Source organism: Apteryx rowi, unplaced genomic scaffold (genome assembly GCF_003343035.1).
Source record: "Apteryx rowi isolate R43461 unplaced genomic scaffold, aptRow1 scaffold_520, whole genome shotgun sequence".
NCBI lineage: Eukaryota > Metazoa > Chordata > Aves > Apterygiformes > Apterygidae > Apteryx > Apteryx rowi.
The window spans coordinates 423257-444020 of NW_020450784.1; the positions used below are offsets into that span (position 1 = coordinate 423257).

Sequence of the window (20764 nt, forward strand, 5' to 3'; positions counted from 1 at the left end):
GCATCTACCTAAATAAATGGAGTAAATGATCATTTGTGAACTCTTTACCAGCATACTATATTGAACTTGTTTCCTTAGATACAGCATGTTATATACAGCCGAAGTTATCCTTTCTTCCCTTTTCCTGATGTTAAAAGACCATAGACATTTAGTTCCTATTCAGGTCACTTCTAAAGATGTACAGAAAGAAGCTAAGATCATACTATATTAACCAAATGAATGATTAATTGACAAACCAGTGCATAACAAAATAAGTAAAAAATACCTGATTCATATCGTTTGTTTTTGATTCTGACTAATGAGCCATTTTTAGTGACTGACTTTCTGGACTAGAGAGAGTCCTATTTTGATTTGGTTTGKTTTTTTTTATTCATTAAAATATTTGAAAACAAAGAGACTTTACTCAAGGGTAGGGAATATATAAACCAGTGTGAATGCTTAAAAATGTGAGCTTTGACTTTTTATTACTTGGATTATGAATTGTTGTGTAGATCAGCTCTATGTGTCCACAACCTGATTTCTAAAAACAGATTCTCTGGTTTTGGAGGCAAAAAATCTTACTCCAACACTGATGATGTACTTAATTTTTATATATTTATTTTTACATATAATGTTTTAGGGTTTTTCCTCTGATGTCTATATTGTTCACTAGGTTCACAGTATTGCTTTTATATAAAGTAGAACTATATAATGGTTTTAAAGAGCATCACAGATTATTTAAAAGAGGAAATTCAGCAGTTTGTTCCTATGGCACCTATTAGCTTTTCCTTAACACACAAATTGTAGGATGGATTTTTTTGGTTTGTTTACTTTTAGTTCAACTTTAATCTGTTCCGATGACCGTATAGACTTTCTTCCTTAAGAAGTGGCATCTTATTAGTCCTAGATTTTTGTCAGTTTCATTGAAAAATCTCAAAATGCCTTTTCTTGTAATCTGTGTGGAAATGTTAATCAGCAGTATGATASTTACTTAGTATGCAACATAATGTTCATCCAACATCTGGAGAGCAGGTGTCAGCAAGATATGAGTGATGCTGGAAAAATTTATATCTCCATGTGAATATTATAAGAACTGGACTTTGTTGAGGGTGTTCTCTTGTGTGATTTAGGATTCAAAGTACTTCTGGCAGATGTGATAAAAAAATGGAAATAATTTTAAATCCTTCGTGTTTATGGGAAGACATTTTTCATTCGTAATAGCTGAATTCTGCCCTGTTCACAAGGAAATTCAAGCATCTGCTGAAAAACAAAATCTGTAACACTAACAGATAAACCTGTGAAGTGTTGTTTTTTCCTTTCACCAGTTGGCATTTTTATCATTCCTCTTCTCCATTGCTGTCTTCCACATTTTCTTCATGCCTTTGCTCCTCTGTATTCAGTAGTCACAAAGGTTTTAGACTCAGATCTCAGCAGTTCTGCCATCTCATTTGTGTGGATTTCTTCATTAGCTATACTGTGAAGACAGAAATCACCTGTCCTGATACACAAACAACCAGACTAGAAGGGGGACTGGGACTCTAAATAAAACATGAACATTTATAGCTTTGTGTCTTCGAGCTTTGCTATCATGATTTTCTTTTTCTCCTCTGCCTGCATAAATATCTTGCCTGCAAAAGCAGGTCATTCCTTCAATGGGAATCATATTGAATGAACTGTTGGGCTTCAGGTATCTAACGGCTTTTAATTAATCACTACTGGCAGCATGAGTAGTGTGAATATCCTACCTTCCCAATAACATTGGATTTCTGCCAATACCCTAATTTGTAACTGTATTCCTTCCAGCGATGTTTTAATGGTTTATTTTTAAAATAAAAAAATTTCATTTAGAAGCACCATCCGGGTGGAGGAATAGTTTCTAAATATTGTGCTTGTAGATGCAACTGCAATGGTATGCAGCAAAGATTCGGACTAATTTTGTGAGAAAGTCATACTAAAAAGCATCTTTTAGGATTTGTTCTACAGAAATGATGATCAAAAATGACACATTCACAGAAAAAAATTCAAGCGAAGCATTCAACCTTCTGTTTTTATTCTAAAGTAACATATTAAACAGTTTTCAGTTTTAAAAGATATTTTAGTAGGCTATTCTAAGTTAAAATATCTTTTAAAGAATTTGAGCCTTTAACGAAGTAATAGAATTAAGAAAGGAACGGTGACATTTTTGGGGAACATTTTCAGCAACTACTGGTAAACAACAGGCTTGTTATAAATTTCCTTCAAAGAGTGAGTCTTACCCATGACTCTTGTGTTAATTGTCTAGAGTCATTCAGATATTCCTACCTGTGAATGTTATTCCTGTTCTGTTCCGTGAAAGTCTAATAGCTGACAGCAATTTTTGAGGCTGGTGAGTTTGTCTGCATTAGACCTTTCATATTCCTAACAGTGTTTCGGCCAAACCAGTGTCAGCAGCAGTGAGAAACTTGTCTAAATTTCCCTAGTGAGGACAAAGCCTTGGAGCTTTAACTTATATTATTATGTAGAAAAATGTCAGTTAATTGCCTTCTTCATTTTTCTGAATACCAAATAGGTTGTGTCAGAAGCAGCAGAAAGAGTCTATCTGCCCTTAAAGCAGCAAAATTGTGGTTCCTTGATTAAAAGCAAATATGATTACAATAGGGAGGCTCCCCCACACACACTCAAATCCCTTTTTCTTTGCTTAAGTGATTCTAGGAGACTAAAATAATGGCATGTTTAGACTGTCCTAAACTGCAAATTGTTCTTTACTCAGTTATCCTCAAAGATTCTTTTGCAATATGGGATCCAAGCTAGGAACAGTAGAACATAGTAGAGTATCATTTAAACAATAACAATATTGAAAAGTGCTTTAAAATTCCAGATTACTTTTGTCAGTCCTACTTTCAGATACATGAATATTTTATCTTTGTACCTAAGAAAAGGCTTTTAGTAGGGCAGTTCCAGAATTAGATAAGCTTGAGCAAGGGTGCTAAAATGAAGCCTTAGTAAGATGTTTGCAGACTATGTCAGAGTGGATGATAAGCATTTAATCATTGCAGGAAGTCTTCCATGAATTCCCTTAATTCTGCTAACTTAATGACCTCTATAAGCTGAATACATTTTCCTTCCATCTGCCCTCACCTGTCTATGAACAATGTGTATTCTGTGGTAAAGTTCTAGAGAGCTGTAATAGGCATTGAAATTGGCCATAAAATTGGTGGTAAATAATGAGAATAAATGGGAATTTTCACAGCATTTGTTCAAATCTCTAAACTGCAAAAAGTCAGACACTACCATGAAGAGTGTCTCTTACTGTCAGTCCTGAGAGCTTATCTAAGATTATTCAGAATATTGAATTATCTTTTCCTTTGAAAGAAACCCCAAAACACACACACTGACACACCAAGAGACCCCATTAGCCAGCAATTAAATGAAAATGAGCAGAATTGTCCTGAAACCTATTTTCATTAATGAAAGTGTTTGTACATATAAGACTTAATGGAGCCTATATCTTAAAATTATTACAATATTGCTGCTGATTTAACTGTGTTTTTATAATCCTGTGTTTATGGTAGAAACAACAAGAAACATGGAGGATGCAGAAGTCATCTGTGGGTTGCAAGTGGAGCTGGAGAACAATTTTGAATAGACATTGACAAACGAAGGAAAGTTCTTCAGCTGAAATCTGTGCTGAAAATAGAAAGCCTGGCTGCACCGGAGGGGTCGTAAAATAGTTGAAGGCCAAGAAGGGTCTTTGTTTAATAATTGGGTAGTGGGCCCACAGACTGCTGAAATGTGTTGTAACCATCTTTTCCTAAAATGACCAAACGTAGGTTTTCATTTTAGGTTTAAAATGTGGGTTTAGACCTAATGCAGTTCTATGTCTTCAGAGTAAACTTCATCCCACAGAATGCTTGTCGATGAAAAAAGCAGGGCTAGAATACTGRTTGCCTAAAATTCAGTTGTATCCATCACATAGAAAAAGCTGATGAATTTTTTTCTAAAGCGCTTTAAGAACTCATAGGAAATCTCTCCTAAAGTCCATTAAGTCCCACACAGAAAAAATAGCAGGGTACTGGAGCACTCAGATGTACATGTCATCCTCATTTTAATGGTCTGTTGAGTACTGAATAGAACAGAAAGTTTTCTAAGTATTCTGCATACATGAGAGTTAAGGAAATAGTTACAGCTAAACAAAAGTAGAGTAGGTTTGTCTATTCCACTTGAATTTCATCAAGTTCGATTTGCTAATGTTTTAGGTTGCAATTTGCAAATTAGACTGGTGTTCCCCTTCTCAGTCAAATACCTTATGAACAAGTTGGTCTGTTTATTGATTGCTGATGAATGAAACAGTTAAAGCTGCTTTTCAGAAGACAAGATGGCAACTTTGACTAATGAGCAGTAATTATATCTAGCTTACTTTATGGGCTGATAATCTTGTTAATTATCCCTCTGGTTTTGGTTGAAAGCTTCCTTGGGAAGCTTCATCCTCCTCTCCACTTTTCCTTGAAAGTGTGTGCTCTGTGTGTGTGATTTTGCTGTTCTCCTGACTTTTAACTTTCTCTTATCTTTTTTATATTAAATATCAGTCTTTTAGTCTAGTTCTTTTTATTTTGGTGTGATGTCAAATTTAAGTAGTTTTCAAACCAGAATATATGGAAGCCTGTTTTGCACCTCGTTTTAGATAAAGTAAGCCTATGTGTAGGTGAAAATTCTGTGTACTTTTATAGATTTACATGTCTGTGCCAATTTAGGCCAGTATTCCTTGTGGCTGGTTAAAATAATTTATCAAAGGAAGTCTCACTTTGTCTGCTTACTGGCTGATATTTTGTAAAGTGTTTGAGGTCTTTTGTTAGGATTCAAAATGAGAACACGCTATGGGGAGTGGTTGATCAATCCATTTTTCTTAATGTGAATAACTATAGAAATTTATATGCACATCTGTCTGTTTGCATCTATGTATCTTACTTCCTATCTTGCTATATGTTATACATATATACCTACATATACAATGGTCAAATCAGCCAGTATACACTTCTTTTTGGAACACAGAAAAGAAGTAGACATGAACATAGTGGAATTTGTGTTGTTTTCACACAAGGACTCCTGAATTTCCAGGGTTCAAAATGAAACTTTAGAAGTTTTGCAAAGTAAATTTCTATTTATCCTCTTTATTTCCAAAAAAATTTTCATATCTCTTTGAAAAAGCAGCATGACAAGCCAATATGTACTGACTCAGTTCAACCGCCCTGTACACATAAGGAAGCATCTGCATGTGTGTGTGATAGAGACGTTTTCATATGAATAATGTATCTGCTAAATAGGTATCAGAATGTTCAGCTTTGTTGAAATGAAAGCATCTGTAAGGTACCAGATTGTTCATCATTTGGGAAACATTCTCCTACTTAGTATTTTGCAGAGTCCCTAATAGGATCTCCACCTGTGATTCTGGAAAAGTAGCTAGCACTAAGCTCCTTTATTCCTGTTCAGACTTTGCAGATAGCCTGACTTAACAGAAACGTCTGCTGTTCCCAAGTGCAGAGCAGAAGTATTCACAAAATCAATGACAGATTAACTGAATGAATCTTATTCTTCCTCCTCAGATTTTTGTTTTCATCCTCCTACTATCCCCGTGGACAGATGTTCTCCTAATAAACTGGCAATATACACATCCACCCTGTGATGCTAAGCAGGGGCTTGTCTAAGGCCCCTCTCCTCCTAATATTCTGCCTACCTCTGTCCACTCTCAGTTTGGATCTTCTGTTTCCTGATTTTCTTTCCACAAACAAGCCTGAGGTCCTGTCCACGTCTCCTGTCCATACTCAAGTTTCTAACTGGGTTCCAGCACACTGGTTCTAAACGTGCATTTGGTACTTCACAAGCATATTCTGTAGGCACCTTGCTGAAGGGCTATGTTTTTACATCACGTAGTAACACTGACCTGGTTAGTCAGCACAGCTTTTGGTGATGCATTGGGGTAGATGGCATAGCACCAACACAACTGTGCAGATGTATGGCATGTGTTGTATGAAGGTTATAATGCCCCTTACTGGTTACAGAATTGCAAGCAGTGTTTGTAGCATTGGTATGACTTAGTACAGTTATCTGTTGCTGTTAGGGACCTTTTTCCTCCCATTTAAATGACTCAGCACATCGTTCTTGGAAAAAGGGAGCGCAGATTAAATAGTATATTTAAATTTTTCATCCTGCATTCAAGGTAACATTGATCTTCCTTCTTACATTTAATGATGCCCTTACTGTGTGAATGGAAACTGCATAGCAAAATAGATGACTCCTGCTTTTGCTGTTGAAGTTGTTTGAACTTGACCCTGTCTCTCCTGACTACTTAGCAGCAGCCTCCTTGATTAAGCTACATTTCAATTTATTTTAGCTCATGTTCAGGAACACATTATTGTCTTTATTAGGTTTCAAAATGTTTGTTTTTTCTTTTCTTGTTCATTCTTGTTTTTCCCTGTTAGAGCTGAATGTACATAGAAATGTATTCTGATTTAATAACAATAGCAGATGTCACTGTCTGGGGAGATTTTTATTACCTTCTGGAGTTTAGAATATTTTATTTGGTATATTGATTATTGTATGCTGGACAGAAGGAGTTTGCTCAAGGTCATGGATAGGAAACAAGTCCAAGTTAAAAATGCTCTCGTAAAGGATGCCTTACAGCAGCTCTTTTGAAAGTTTGATATAAACAAACAAACAAACAAACAAACCCCATACTTGTTAAAGACTTTGTCCTTAAAAATGATAGAAATAACCTTGATAGAGTGGAAATCACCCTGCAGTAAATGTCACAGAAACAATCAGGGCTGCTGGGCTTTCCTGGGATTCTTTAAAATGTATTATTCTTCTGAGAAAGGATCTTTATGCATCGTACATTCTCTGTAGATTACAGCTAGCCACCAGAACAGAAGAGCTGTGCAGCTTTGAACACTAGCTAATAAAAACACTCCYTTGTATTTTTCAGTTTTGTCTTTTCTTTTATGTTCTCCCTAGTAGTGAGGAACTCCAGTCCTACGTTCTCCTCCCCAGCACTTGTAAATTTTATAGTAAAATATTTGCTTGAGGATATCAAACACAGTTTGGCACTTTACTATGGTGGTAGATTTATAGTGTTTTATGTTACTAAGCAGAGACAAATTTATCACCTGAAGGTTTGGCCTTCTCTGCTAGAGCAGTCCAGTCAGCCCACTACCTGCTCCCTGCTGCTTTCTGTCCGGAGAGCCTCATGCAGGTGGGCATCGACCTGATGTGCATGTTTTATATGTGATTTATACAACCTGTTCGGACAGTGTGCTCCCTGCTGATCCCTACCTCCTGAGAGCTCCCCAGACAGAGATGAGGCTGGATCATGGTATCCAAGGGCTGGAAGAGACTTCAAGAGGTCATAGTCCCTGCATCAAGAAGAGATGTTTATATATTCTCTTCTTAAAGGCTTCCAAAGCTGAAGATTTCATGACCTCCTGTGCTTAATTGTTTAATATTTAATTATTTTTAACTCCTATAGTTTAAGCTGTATTTTCTTTTCTGCAGTTTAAGCCTATCACTTTTGTCTTGCCTACCAAGCACAAAAATTTCTTTATTTCCCCTTGAAGTCTGCCTTTTTCACAGCTGTCTGCTACAGCCCCTCCCAGTGCTCTGTTCTTTAGGCTAACCTCTTTTCTTGTATTTCATGTTTTGTAGATCTCTGCTGACTCTTATTATTTGTTCCAGTGTTTCCTGAGATGTGGTGCCCAAAACGACACTCAGTATGCCAGCTAAAGGCACTATGAGAGGGGAGGATCACTCTGAAGTTTCTTGCTGGCTGTACTCTTAGTTTTTATGTCCCCATATGGCATTTTGGTTTCAACATTTTCTTTAACAGACAGCATCAGTGATTCAGATTCAGTTTATGACCCTTAATAATCCCTGGATCATTTTCTAGGAAACCTGTTTAGTCATACCCCTTCCGTTTTATTGGACAATTTCGACATTTCACTCCCAGTTACTCTCTTGTGTTGGAGGCACCATGGTCCCTCACCACCAAGTTACTGAAAGTGTATCCAAGGGGTGGCCCTAATGTGGGCATCTGCATGGGTTTGTGACTAAATCACAAAGGGAGCTGCAGACTGCCAACACTATTCATGTGATAGTCTGTTTTCTGGACAGCCTCTGAGACATGGACAAAATGTGGGGAATACGTTCCGGCAGCTTACGCATTGCCAGTTTCTTTCTGAGAAAGGTGTTGGTTCCTCCCTCGTCATATAGCCAAAATACGTGTACATACTGGTCAGGTCACGTGGCCTGGATAGGCATGTCGTGAGAAGCCTGTGCCATCAGTAGGGTTGCATGCCATTGACTAAAAACCTTATGGGATAAGACCTTCATTATGCATGTACATACTGACTGTGTATAATTGGCCTATCCTTGGCTGGGGAGTATAGACGTTACATTGCTGCTACTCCTGCTAACAGTATTAGCTGACAGCCATTACCATGGGACCCTTTTGGCAAAAGCAGGAGTTGTTTCTCTTTGAAATTTTTGATGCCAGAGCACCTGATAAAGTAGTAGTAGAAAAAGTTGGTAAATATTTCCCTGCAAAAAGAGTAGCTGCTGAATTTTCTTCCAAGTTAAGTCATTGCTGTAAAATAATTTGTTGTATTTGGAGGGCTGGTTAGACTTGCTAATTGATCTATGTAGTTATTCCATTAAGAAAAATGTGGAGATGAAAACTTTATGTTATAGAAGTAGTGAAATACAGTATAGAGTTTCTTACTTTAGTAGTGGATTTTTCTTCTAATGAGGGCTTACGGTCTTCCTTAATACTTTTCTGTTGTTGATTCTGAGGCAAAAGTTTGCAGTTGGCTCACGACAATTCTGGCAAAAGCTGAAATGTTTTGAAGACAGGTTCTTCCTTTTTCTGCACAGTCTGTTTTAACTGGGCTTCTCTTGTAGGCTTCTCTTCCAGCTCTTCTGTTTCTCTTTATGATAAACTGAGCTGGGAGGTGTATTTATGGATAGTCAACTAGAATTACTGAAAAATAATCAGGATTGCTCCAAACAGAAAATATATCAGATTAAACTTCCTTTGGGAAAACACCTCATTGCCTGCACTGAGTGAACACACTGGTGTTATTAGCTCTTGAATCTTGTTTCTCTGCTCTCTCTGTGGATTGTGGAGAAGAACAGAGAGAGGCAGCAGCAGCTACCCACCTTACTGCTTCCTTTCCCCTTTTATATTCTCTGTATGGATGGATTAAAGCAGTGATTGAAACACATAGGTATAAGGTGTTAATATCATGCTAGTTCTTTTGAAATATGGACAGATTGCTCTCCCAGAGGGATTTCTAAATTTTCATTCCAGTGTTTCTGGCTTTCAGCTTTGGCCACTGGCTAAGGAAATATGTCTTATGCAATTAAGTTAAAGAGAAATAAAATTTTTTGAAATTAGAAATATCTTATTTCTGTGCTAGTACTTAGGCAGAAAGAATTCTTTAGGGCATCTCCATATCTTCAGTGTGGTGTGGCTTGGATGTTGATGCTTTCAATGAAAATCTATCACATTAGGGCGTACTCACCTCCCGCCTGCATGATTCCCAGTAGTTTTGTGACGAGTTATCTTGCAGAGTGATGTGGGATTTTAATACAATAATCTGTACATTAGCAGGAGTATGTCATTCCAGGGCTAAGCCATCCTGGTCAAAAGAGAAGCCACAAATCCCATGGCATTAAAATTCAGTAAACCTCAAAATTATGTACAAGTAGTGTATTGAATTATCTCAGATAGCTAGTGTACTTTTATGAAGAAGGTTTATTTCCTTCTCAGCACTGAGTTTAAACCCTGATGTAACTGACTGCACACCTTGAAGAATATACTGTAACATTGTAAAAAACTTACGAAACTAGACTAAATGTCCCAACTAAGTCTTTTTTGGGGATGGAGAGACGCAGTGTTGTTTAGAGTGGGGGTTAAGGTTAGAATACCCATATTCTCTTAAGCATGGACTTCCAAAGGCCTTTGGAGGAAGACAATATAGTCAAGCTGGGTTTCGTTTGTATTTGAGTGTGCTTCAAGATTAGATGTATTTGAATGTTGCTGACTTTATATGAGTGCTGGTTTAGTAGTGATTTAGGCTATTTCACCGTGTTTATTTCCTGATGAAGAGGACTTTAGTCTTAAAGAATCTTGGCATTCACCGATAGCTCATGATTCATACAACTGTGAATTTCAGTAATAACTTTCTTCTGGCTAGTTTCTGGCACAATGGCCAGAAATTCTTGCTCTGCAACAACATTTTTGGTTTGAGATTGGTGATAACACCTTCTTTTAAGCCAGAAAATTACCATTTCACATTTGTGTTGAAAGCTGCCACTTACTTATAGTGGAGACAGAAAACCCATTTATTGGTTTTCTATGCGGGAGCAGTGTAAGCAGGCTGCAGAACTCTTTAAGGCAAAATATATTTTCACTTAAGGCAAAATATATCTTCACTTAGTGGAGACCTATTATTTGCTTCATGTAATTTTCTTCAGTTTTGTATTTTGTCTTTGTCTATTAGCATTAGAGTCCTAAATGCTTCCATCCCTCTGATCTCTCCCCTGGCTAAACATTTAGGGAATTGGGCAGGAATAATGTGCAGGTGAGGAAAACAAACTGACCACCTAGGAAATATGATCATTTTTCCAGTGGGGAAATTGACACGGCTATATGGAAAGTGATAAAAGTGTTCTTTCTAGCCCATTATCTATGAAAATCAAGTAAGTGTATGTGTCCTCAGAATAAGGTAATTATTCTGGGCTCCCACCACATGGAAAACTGTCATTTTTCTCTCTGAGGATTGTCTATTCTTTCACGACTAAGAATGCTCTGAATCAGACCTGTGTGACTGTATGTATGTGTGCATGTGAGTACATTTTTAGCAGGAGAGGAAAAAGCTAATCCCAACTGAATTTCGGTCACCTTTGCCTTCTGGGATATATAGAACTTCCCTTGCAGTTTGTACAGAGTCTTCAGTCAGTACAAAATGGAACTACCAGCTTCTTTGATAGTTTTAAGCTTCTGCTCCATCAGTTGTGCAGACTTTTGGGTTATTTCCAAGTTCAATCCAACGTTCTGGTTTTGATCTAGAGACCCTGATGTTATTTTGATCTTTTATCGTGCTATAACTTTGTTTCCTTGCATTTGTTCTTAGCAGTGCAGTTCGTTGGGAGCTTAATGATTATTTCAGACTAAAGGTTGCAGTAAGCAGAGAAGAGAATTTTTAGAGGTTAGCACATCAGAAATTGCAATTTTTTTTTTCCTGGGTGGTCTTGCAGATCTGGAGCTTTACTTCAGGAAATACTAAAGGAGCTTTACTTCAGGAAATGCTAAAATATCTTTCCTGCCTAAAAACAGAGTGTTCTCATTATGTCCATTTAGGCACATGGGTGCTAAACGATGTTGGCGCAAAGGTTTCTGTTTTATGGAGGGGGAAAAAGATAGGATTCGATGAGCTTTGTGTGTCCTCTCGGAAGAGCAAATCTTCTAACTCACAAACAGGAGGAAAAATGCAAATCACAGCATTCAGGGCATTGCAGTCAGTTGCTATTTAATGATAAAATTTTACAGACAAACTCAGATTTTTGCATAAAAGATGTTGTGAGAGAGATTATAAATGTACTTCTGTTTGCTCAGGGAGGTACTTCCAGATTGATTGTATCCTTTTCTTTTACTATTTTTGTTATATTTGTGTGGGAACTTGTATAACAGACCATTCAGGGGGTGGGTGTCAGTACTGTTAACTCAGCCCCATATTTTTCTGAGGTAAATTGAAAATGTTAGTATTTATTCTGTCTGTACAATCAGAACAAATCTGTTTTTTACAGAAGAAGCAGATTCTGACTCCTAGGTGAAACTCATGCTTCATCTTTGGTGGTATAAAGGCTTTGTTTTGCTCTCTGTGGGAAAAGAAGTTTACCTATTTATTCCTTGTCACCAATTTCAATGTATGGAGTGGCCATTGTTTCCAAAAAGAAAAGATTGCATTTGGTGGTCTCATATACACCTAACTCAGCTCAGATACCCATTTTTTAAATTTGTTCCCAGCTAAGAGGTACAGTACAGTTGCAAAATAATAAAGTCATGTAATGCTAGTAAAGATGAACAATATAAACAACATCCTTTCTGAGGTTGTATGACTTTTTTTTTTTCTTGGAAGTATGTCACTGTTCAGGGATATGATGAGACACTGATATAATGACACTTTTAACAAAGAACTCTCTAAAATCTTTTCTAATTTCTGTATGATACTGATTACTTTCACATGAATCCTTAGCACCCCTTTTAACTCATAAATTCACAACAATCACATGAAAAGTGAGCTATGAGCGTTAAAAACAAAAATTGAATTCATACGATATCCTTTCTGAGTTGCAGTGTATGCACATAGAAACACAGCGCCTGCACTTGGCAGTTCCTCTGATTTTGCTCTCTCTTCATTTCTGCATTTGCTTTTTCCTTTTATTCCTTGCTCCTCTGAGCTCCAAAATGTTTGCATCAATGCCTTATTCCTAGGCAGGAGTTTCAAGGGTATGATACTACTAGTGCTGTGCTAGAAAAGAAGTGCAGTAAGGATGTGCTTGAACTCCCATAGGACTTCCATTGAAGATTCTCATTATCTTGTACAGACTTCAGTTCAGTTTGCACTATATTTTAGCCTTAGTGACCACGGGGTACAAAGTCAGTTGCTTCAGTTTAGTGCGTACTGTACAGATTATTGAATCAAAAAAGTGACTTTTATGTATATGCTATTCAGAAGTAAAAAACCTTTGTCATTTTGCAGTTTTTATATGTGAAATAATGAGATTTAATCAAAACAAGAACAAGGGTCCTTGTTCCAAGTCAAACGAGATGGTGAAAATTTTATGGTTTTATCCTGAAGGATCAGTCTTGAAATCACAGTTTTTCTATGTGTGTGTCACTATGTATTAAGCGGTAATTCCATTTTCATGGGCAGCTTCACTCAGGTATGCACACACATTTTTTTTCAGTAATTAGGTAATTTATATATATGTTGTATTAAATTCTCTCATGTTTACACATGTAAATGCTGGCTGAAGTTGCAGTTTTAAGGCCCATGAAGAAGACACTATTACATTTTCTTTACAAATGCCGTAGCCAAAGAGAGACTATAGGGAGAAACTTCTCTTTATAAAGACTCTTAAATGAATGCGTTTATATGAATGGGTCTTAAAATCTGAAAATTAATATATAATAATCAAATACGTTTCTGTGGATGGTAAGGTAATAGTAAACAAACCCCCATGTGAAACCTTGTAAAGAAGTGCCCCCTGCTGGCTTGATATTTCTTTTGCTGCAGGAAGCTGTGTGGTACCGCGCCTGGCTCAGGGAGGTCCCCGAGACGCATTTTGTCCTTCTTGTCCCTTTTTTATGTATAAACCATGTCCCGGAACTTTGTGGATTTCTTAGAATTATTATCTGCATTTAACATTTTTGCCAAATTCAGCAAGTTAAAACATACCACAGTAGTATACTCACTTCATAAAATCAATTGTTCAGTAATGAAGGTGCAGGCAGAAATGTGAGTCTTCTTGTTTCGAAAAGTCAGGATGCAGTTGTCCATGGATTGCACACGGGAGCTGGAACTGTTCAGGCAAAATAGGCAATTAAGCAATCCAGACAAAATGAAGGCAAAGGCCTTCATTTGATGAAATAAAGGGCTGCAAGGATGAGGAGCTTGCTTTTTGAGAACTTATTGAAGGATTGGAGTCTGAGAAATGAATCATAGTGTCAGACTACGCCAAGTTTATGTATAAGGACATTACATTCCTAAAACTTGGTTCAAAACTCTTTAAAATAGTTGGGAGTCCTTCCAACATCTTCAGTGTACTTTGGGTCAGGCCCACAAGTTCTTGAGATTTCCAGGAATTTAGGACTAGATTTAAATCCAGAAACGTTGTTTCTCTTAAGTCTCCCAAGAATATTTAATTTTATATCTTAAGTTACATGCCATATATAGGCAAAAAATGTTTTAAGAGGCTAAAGGGTGTATGACAGAAATAGTCTTATTTTATACTATAAATGTTAGATTAGCAAAAAACGCTGTAAACTATTCTTTATCCATTTGATCAGATTTTATAAAATTACTTGTAGTTCTACTTTTTTCACCATTCGTAAGTGCTATACTTCTCAGAAGTCCACCAGTAAACCCACCTGTTTCATTTTCATTTTTCTGTTTTTTTGTGTAGTCATGTTCCTGTCACGATTTTGAATCTGCAGAATTTGGTAGCTTAAATGGGTGCAGTAGTCTTCAATAATCAAGCATAATTTATTTGTATGTTGCTTATTTAAAATTAAGTATGTTTTTAACATTTTTTCCTTTCTTTCAAAATGTAGGTGGAGAACAGACCAAAGTACTATGGAAGAGAGTACGTATTTTTCTCTTTTAAATATTTGTTAGGTGTATCTGAAAATTGTTGTTGTAGAATTAAAAAAAAAGACGCAGTAGAGTTTTGACAAAATACTTGATTTACTTTGCACTTGGCCAGGGAGGTAGATATATTGAATGTCTAATATTTCGGCTATGTTACAATCATTACTGCTGCTTACAATCCATGGACTGTACCACTATTAAAGCCTGCATATTTGTGTTGTTTCTTTCAGGTCAGTTTGGAACAAATTTATTGTCTTGAGTATTTCTTACTTTTGCTTTGATTATCATTTTAACCTGCCTGTGAGGCCACAGTGGGTTAGGGAGGAGGGAAAAGGCTTCCCTCTGTTACTGCCTTTTTATATGTGTTCCTACACTGTTTCTACCATAATACCTAGTCCTGTTTCTGGATATATGCATGTCCACTGCTGCATGTCTAAATGCTTTACTCCCTGGTAAGGTTACAAGGTCTGAAACACCCAGAAAACTGGTGCATTTTTTGTTGTAAGGAAAATAACAGACCACTAGAGTACAATTGCTTTGTGCTCAGCTGTTTTCGTGTCTATAAATAACTTGAAAGGGTCTGGATTCTTCGTTGCCAAGGAGGTTTGAGCAGGTAAAGTTGAAGGCAAAAGGCACTGCAACAACCACCTGAATCTCATAGTTAAGCACTGTTTGCAGAGCTGGCATTTAGCCTTTACTTGAGTAATTTGCTGAGACCTTAATCCTTTTCACTAGCTAAATTACGTGGATTCCATGTTTTATTTTTTCTTCCATCCCAGATACATCAGCAGTGTTTAGTGATCCTTTTCTACTATCAAAAAGTTCAAGAGCCTGTAGCTTGCCCCTAATTACTGTAGTTTCATTTTTAAATATTATCTTTGACAATAGGGAATTCAGATCTAGCCAGCAGAGTACAACAGAACTGAAGACAGTACCGGGATAAGTAACCCATCAAGCTTTATAGAGCAGAACTTCAAAAACCATTGCCACAGTCTTTTATCCAGTAAACTGGCTGGTTACTGACATAATGTAGGGTAGTAGAATGGCAGGAACTGTAAGAGGTCACCTAGATGAGCCCACCAAGGCAAGATCACATTAGTTATTACCATTCAGAAAGAAGATTTCAGAACCACTGGGGACAGTCCTGTAAAAGCAGTTGGCTCAGTAGTGCTGGGAAAGAAAATTAGGAATTGCTAGGGAAAGAAGCAGAAAATACGTGATCATGTTACTGTATAAATCCATGATGGGGTTGCGTTTTTTAATAGTGCATGCAGTTCTGGTCTCTCTCTCTCCCCATTCCTCCACCCTGCATTTTAATAAAAGGGTAAAGAACAAATGGAAAGGTAAAGCAAAGTGCCACAAGGATGGATCAAAGGGATGGAGCACCTACTATCTGAGGAAAATAAACAGGCATTCCTCTGTGGATGTCCAATGGATATCTGCTCATAGTGGGAATTTCATTGCCACAGGATGCTGCGGAGGCCAAAAGCATGAAGATATTAAAGGGTTTACAAGTGGAGTTCTGAGATTCATGAAGGATAAGGCCATAATTGTTCAGCTGCAACTTCTCACAGAACCAGGGATGGATGGGCAGGGATATGAAATGGCAGAAACATTGACTGTTTCCTGTACTCTTTCTGTAAAGCTTTTTTGTTTACTGCTGTCAGGGGCAGGATTCGGAGTTCAGGGGATCTATGGCCTCATCATGGACAACTGTTTTTATGCCTTTACATAATTGCGTCTAGAACATCCATGAGAAAGCTTGGATTGCCCAGTGCTTAACACCTCTGGTTAAAGAAATTTCACAGATGTCCCAGTGGTTCATTATACTGATCGTTGGGAAAGCTTGTTGTCTAACATCTAACCTAAAGTGTGCTATATTTTATAATGAGCTTCCAGTGGTGAATAATAGCTGATGCTCATTGTTTTTAGCTAGACTTATGAAGTGCCATGAATTTACTGGTAAAGACATGCTTAAATTATGTCATCTAGGGGCTGCTGGTTTTAATTTGGATGTGGCAGAAAATGACTGCATCCCACCAATGCAGGAAGAAAGTATGAATCAATTTTCATCATTTTGAATAAAGTCACTGTGGGAAGATCACCTAAACCCAGTATTTCGAACATGTATTAGTTGTGGAAAGACAACTTAAGAGAACTGAACAACAATTACATTTACATCCAACATGTTTTCCTTCTCTTTCACAACCAAATCAGAGGCAGTGTTAGAAATAGGCCACTTCCTATGTATTGTCAGAAAACAGAAAATGCTTACAGCCAGTAGCTTTTGGTGCCCTTTTTTCAGACAACAGCAAAAATAGAAACTTTCAAAAGCTCTGAGGAGACCCTTGGAGGCTTATCAACTAGCAAAGTATGTGTAGGAGTTAAGAYTGAAACTGCTATGAAGACTACATTTGTACTTACAAAAACATCACAGCTAAAATATTGATTATTGTAAAGGTAATTGTGTATCCCAGAGCCTCTTTCTTAAAATTACAATGACAGAAGAATCACAGAAAATACTGCTTTTTTCCAACACTGAATGAGAAACTTGACTGAAATAAAGAAAACTCTATTGTTCTCAAGGCTATTCTGTAGGTTCTTCAACTTTAATATATATAGAATACAACTTTGAATAATTGTTTGTATTTTTTGTCTCAGTTTCTGCTACAAATTTAAAGAAGCAATGTTAATATAAAAAATAAAGCAAATTGGTAATAAGAATGACCTCTTATTTTAAGTCATCTCCTTTATTTTAAAATAATACCATTATTGTCCAGTTTTCAATTCTGTCATGTAACCTCTAGAAAGGAAACATGGAAGAAAGGCATAGACTGGTAGAGGAGAAATATTGTGAAAAGATGGGGCATTTATGGAAAAATACATTTTTGGGTGCTGTTGAAGTGTCATACTCTGGCAAATTTTGTTCAGTATCAGTTCCACTGAAGCTCTTCAGAAAGCTTTGCATTAATTTTCACGAGAAGTCCTAAAGCCACAGTTTCCCACTTGCAATTGATCTTATCTTTCCTCCTACTCACCCATCACGCTCAGCCTACTACCTGATCCCACCTTGTATCAACATAAACATTTGTGTAGCATACATTGTGGAAATAATGTGTCTGAAAACTATTTTGGTATTTCTTGTTTCTGACAAGTTTTATTTTTGAGGGATTAATTTTAGCCCCTGTCTGGTATGGTTCACCACGTAGCTGCACAGGTACTTGTGTGTATGTATGTGGATGGAGCAGGGCAGTGGTGCTGGTGGGGGCAGATGAGGTGGGAATTCCTCTTTAGCAGCAGTGCTAGCTTATACTGACTGAAGCAGTATATGAAACTACAGTGTAATTTTTCTTCTATGTCTCTATGCTGGACTTGCCCAGACTAGATCGTTCTGCCACTTTTACATACTTGGAAGCTGTTGACAGCTTCCTGATGGCTTAGATCACAGTCGCGCTCAATGGTTACTGCAAGACATATGCACAACTGCCTCATGGCTACATCAGATTATTCTTTGCTCTTCCCTTTTCTCTTTCCCTGTCCTCACACTGGAAGCAGGGATCTGAAGTGATTCTCAAATTATCACATGGGTGCAACATTTGGTGTCATATCCTGTTGTATCTGTGCCTAACCTACAGTCTTATTTCAGAAGTTTTCAAATAGTTTCTGAAGCAGAGAGGGAGGTATTTCTGGTCACATTATACTGTAAATCACTGAAATATCTTCCCTTAGGTTTCATGGGATCATTTCTCGGGAGCAAGCAGATGAAATACTTGCCGGCGTAGAAGGAGCATATATTCTTCGAGAAAGCCAGCGGCAACCCGGCTGCTACACTCTTGCTCTCAGGTGAATGCTGTTTTAATAGAGGCTTACAGTTCAAACATAAATGTGTTTAATGGAGGAGGTTATATCAGTCCTTTCTGAGTAAAGTCTATATCCACCATTAGTTAACACACTTCATGATGTCAGAATGATTTTAGACCCTCTTGTCTGCAGTTTGACAATCACAGCACTGCAGTCATTCACTCAGCCCTTTAGCACTTGGCTAAGAAGTGCCTTTTCAGAAGCAGACTGTGCCTGTTTTCAGATATTTTTATCTAGAGTTGAGTCCGTTGCAGTGAGTTAAACATGGACCTTATCCTTGAAAACCAAATAAGAGACTGAAGTGAGTTCACAGAACACAAGAGAATTTGGATGCTGTTAAGAAAAACAGAGCAGCAGAAGTGGTGATGTGGTACTACTGTGCTTTTAACTAGTTCATACAGGGGAATGACCCAATACAGGACACAGCCAGGTTATTCTCTGTGCTCAGTGATGTATTTTACACAAACATCAGCGACAGTGGGAGATATTTAAAGAATCCCACTCTGGAAAACCGGGAAGTCCAGTGGCCGGCCACCTGTCAAAGGAGGCATACCAGACCTCAGTTTTCTTCCCCAACTGGAATTCAAGCTTGCTGTAGAAATACAGTGTGAATCATGAGATGCTGCTGCTCAAAGAAGTAAGATGCTGCTATTCAGCTGAATTCAAAATTCAGTGGGAGTCTGAGCTACAGTCCCATTGCTCCTCACAGGTGGCTTTTCTTGAAAATACGGCTGCTCCTGGCTTAGCTGTGCCATTCAAAACCTGCCCACATGACAACCTTAAAGCTGCTGTGGGCTAGTGGGAGGAGGCCCAGACGCTCTATTGGGTTTTGACAAAACAAACTCTGTGGCAATATTTTACAAAGTTTATAACATTATTCCTTCTGTGGGACGTACACACAAAACAGAAGTCTTCATTTCTACCCTCCTGCYGGTAAGGCTGTAACAAAAATTCTTCAAGGAGTTATCCTAAGTAGCTGTAATACTGTGCTGAAATCATCCTCAGAATTCATGTTGATGTGCAGATGGTAGAGCTGGAAAAACTAGTGATTCATGCCAATTAAAAAGTGTTGTAAATTAAAAGCAACTTTTGTCAGCTGAAAAAGAACAAGCATCATTTTTTTAGGATTTTGGCCAGCTATTTCAAAATAAAGAATGAAAAGAACTACCAAAGGACAGGGATTATGGCAAACTGCCTGTTGTTTTGACACAACAGTGTGATTTCTAAATTCATCTGGATAATTATTTGTAGACTCAAAAACTGAATTTAAGTATAAATTGAGAATTTATATCAAATAATGTGTGGGGAGAAATAACAGTTGACAGTTCGGTTTTGAATGTGCAACAAAGACAGTATGCAGAAACATATACATTTGATGTATTATGCTGGACCACTTAACCCAGTGACTTATCTTCGAATCATTTAATCAAGAATAGTATTTCACCTCCATGTTATAAACAGAATGTGCTACTACAGCACTCTTTAATACAGTTTTATAAAAACATAGATTATGCTTGCCATAAATAGCCATGTAGGGCCAGAGTTATCCCACCAAACTTTAGGCATTTAATTCCCCACCCACTCACCCCAAATTAGGATCTTAATCTCTCTGGCTTCCCTCCAGAGGATGATTCAGACTCTTAGGATTTGAATTACTTGCTGGAGATGCCCGTCTCTTTCCGTTGACTGTAAAAATGCCCGTGATGCTTGAGCTTCTAGTTTCAGCACCTTAGAAATGTTACAGGATGAAACAGCCCTTAACACAATTTTACATCCCAGTACAAGGTCTTGTCAGTGAAAATATGCATTTCCGTGTGCTGTGGTACTCCCTTTAGGATTTAGAGTAAAAACATGTCTTTCTGGGTTACGTGGCTTGTTAAAGACAACTGGCCTCAATTCTGTAGTCCAGTCTGTGTGATGCAGTTAGGTTTGGTTTTGAATTTGAGCTGTATCTGCAGAGATCCAGTTGCTGCCACGTGTATATTCCGTATGTAATCCAGATATATCACTTAGCATATAGTCAGCAAAATTACCTCCTGAGTGTTTTGCCAGTATGAATTGTCTCTCTCACTCTTCCCTCTGTCTCTTTTTCCTCTCCCTCCTTTTTTTCTGGTACATGCAGATTTGGTAATCAGACCTTAAACTACAGGTTGTTCTATGATGGGAAGCACTTTGTTGGGGAGAAAAGATTTGAATCAATCCATGATCTGGTAACAGATGGCTTGATAACATTGTATATAGAAACAAAGGCTTCTGAGTATATTTCGAAAATGACAACAAACCCCATCTATGAACACATTGGATATGCCACTTTGCTTAGAGAAAAAGTGTCCCGGAGGCTGAGTAGAACAAAAAATGAATCAAGAAAAGCAAGTGTAACAAGTGAAGAAAATACCCCTGTTGAAAAGGTAAGTATTTGGTTTTAAATTTTGGCACTTAATACCAGTCTTTCTGTCAAATCTAGGAGAAAAAGTATTTTGTCTAAAGACATTTTTTTTCTATTTTTCTATATTTTAGTAAGT

The 20764-nt window shown here is 37.4% G+C and overlaps 1 protein-coding gene across 2 annotated transcripts in view; it reads left to right on the top strand.

The window, feature by feature from the left end:
• CHN2 (chimerin 2) overlaps positions 1-20764 on the top strand; it is a 168346-nt gene that overhangs the window by 78123 nt on the left and 69459 nt on the right. For both annotated transcript variants that reach the window (XM_026080452.1, XM_026080451.1), the window contains exons 4-6: positions 14345-14376; positions 18111-18224; positions 20365-20650. In XM_026080452.1, coding sequence (XP_025936237.1) covers positions 14345-14376; positions 18111-18224; positions 20365-20650 — 432 coding nt within the window. The remainder of the gene's footprint in view (positions 1-14344; positions 14377-18110; positions 18225-20364; positions 20651-20764) is intronic.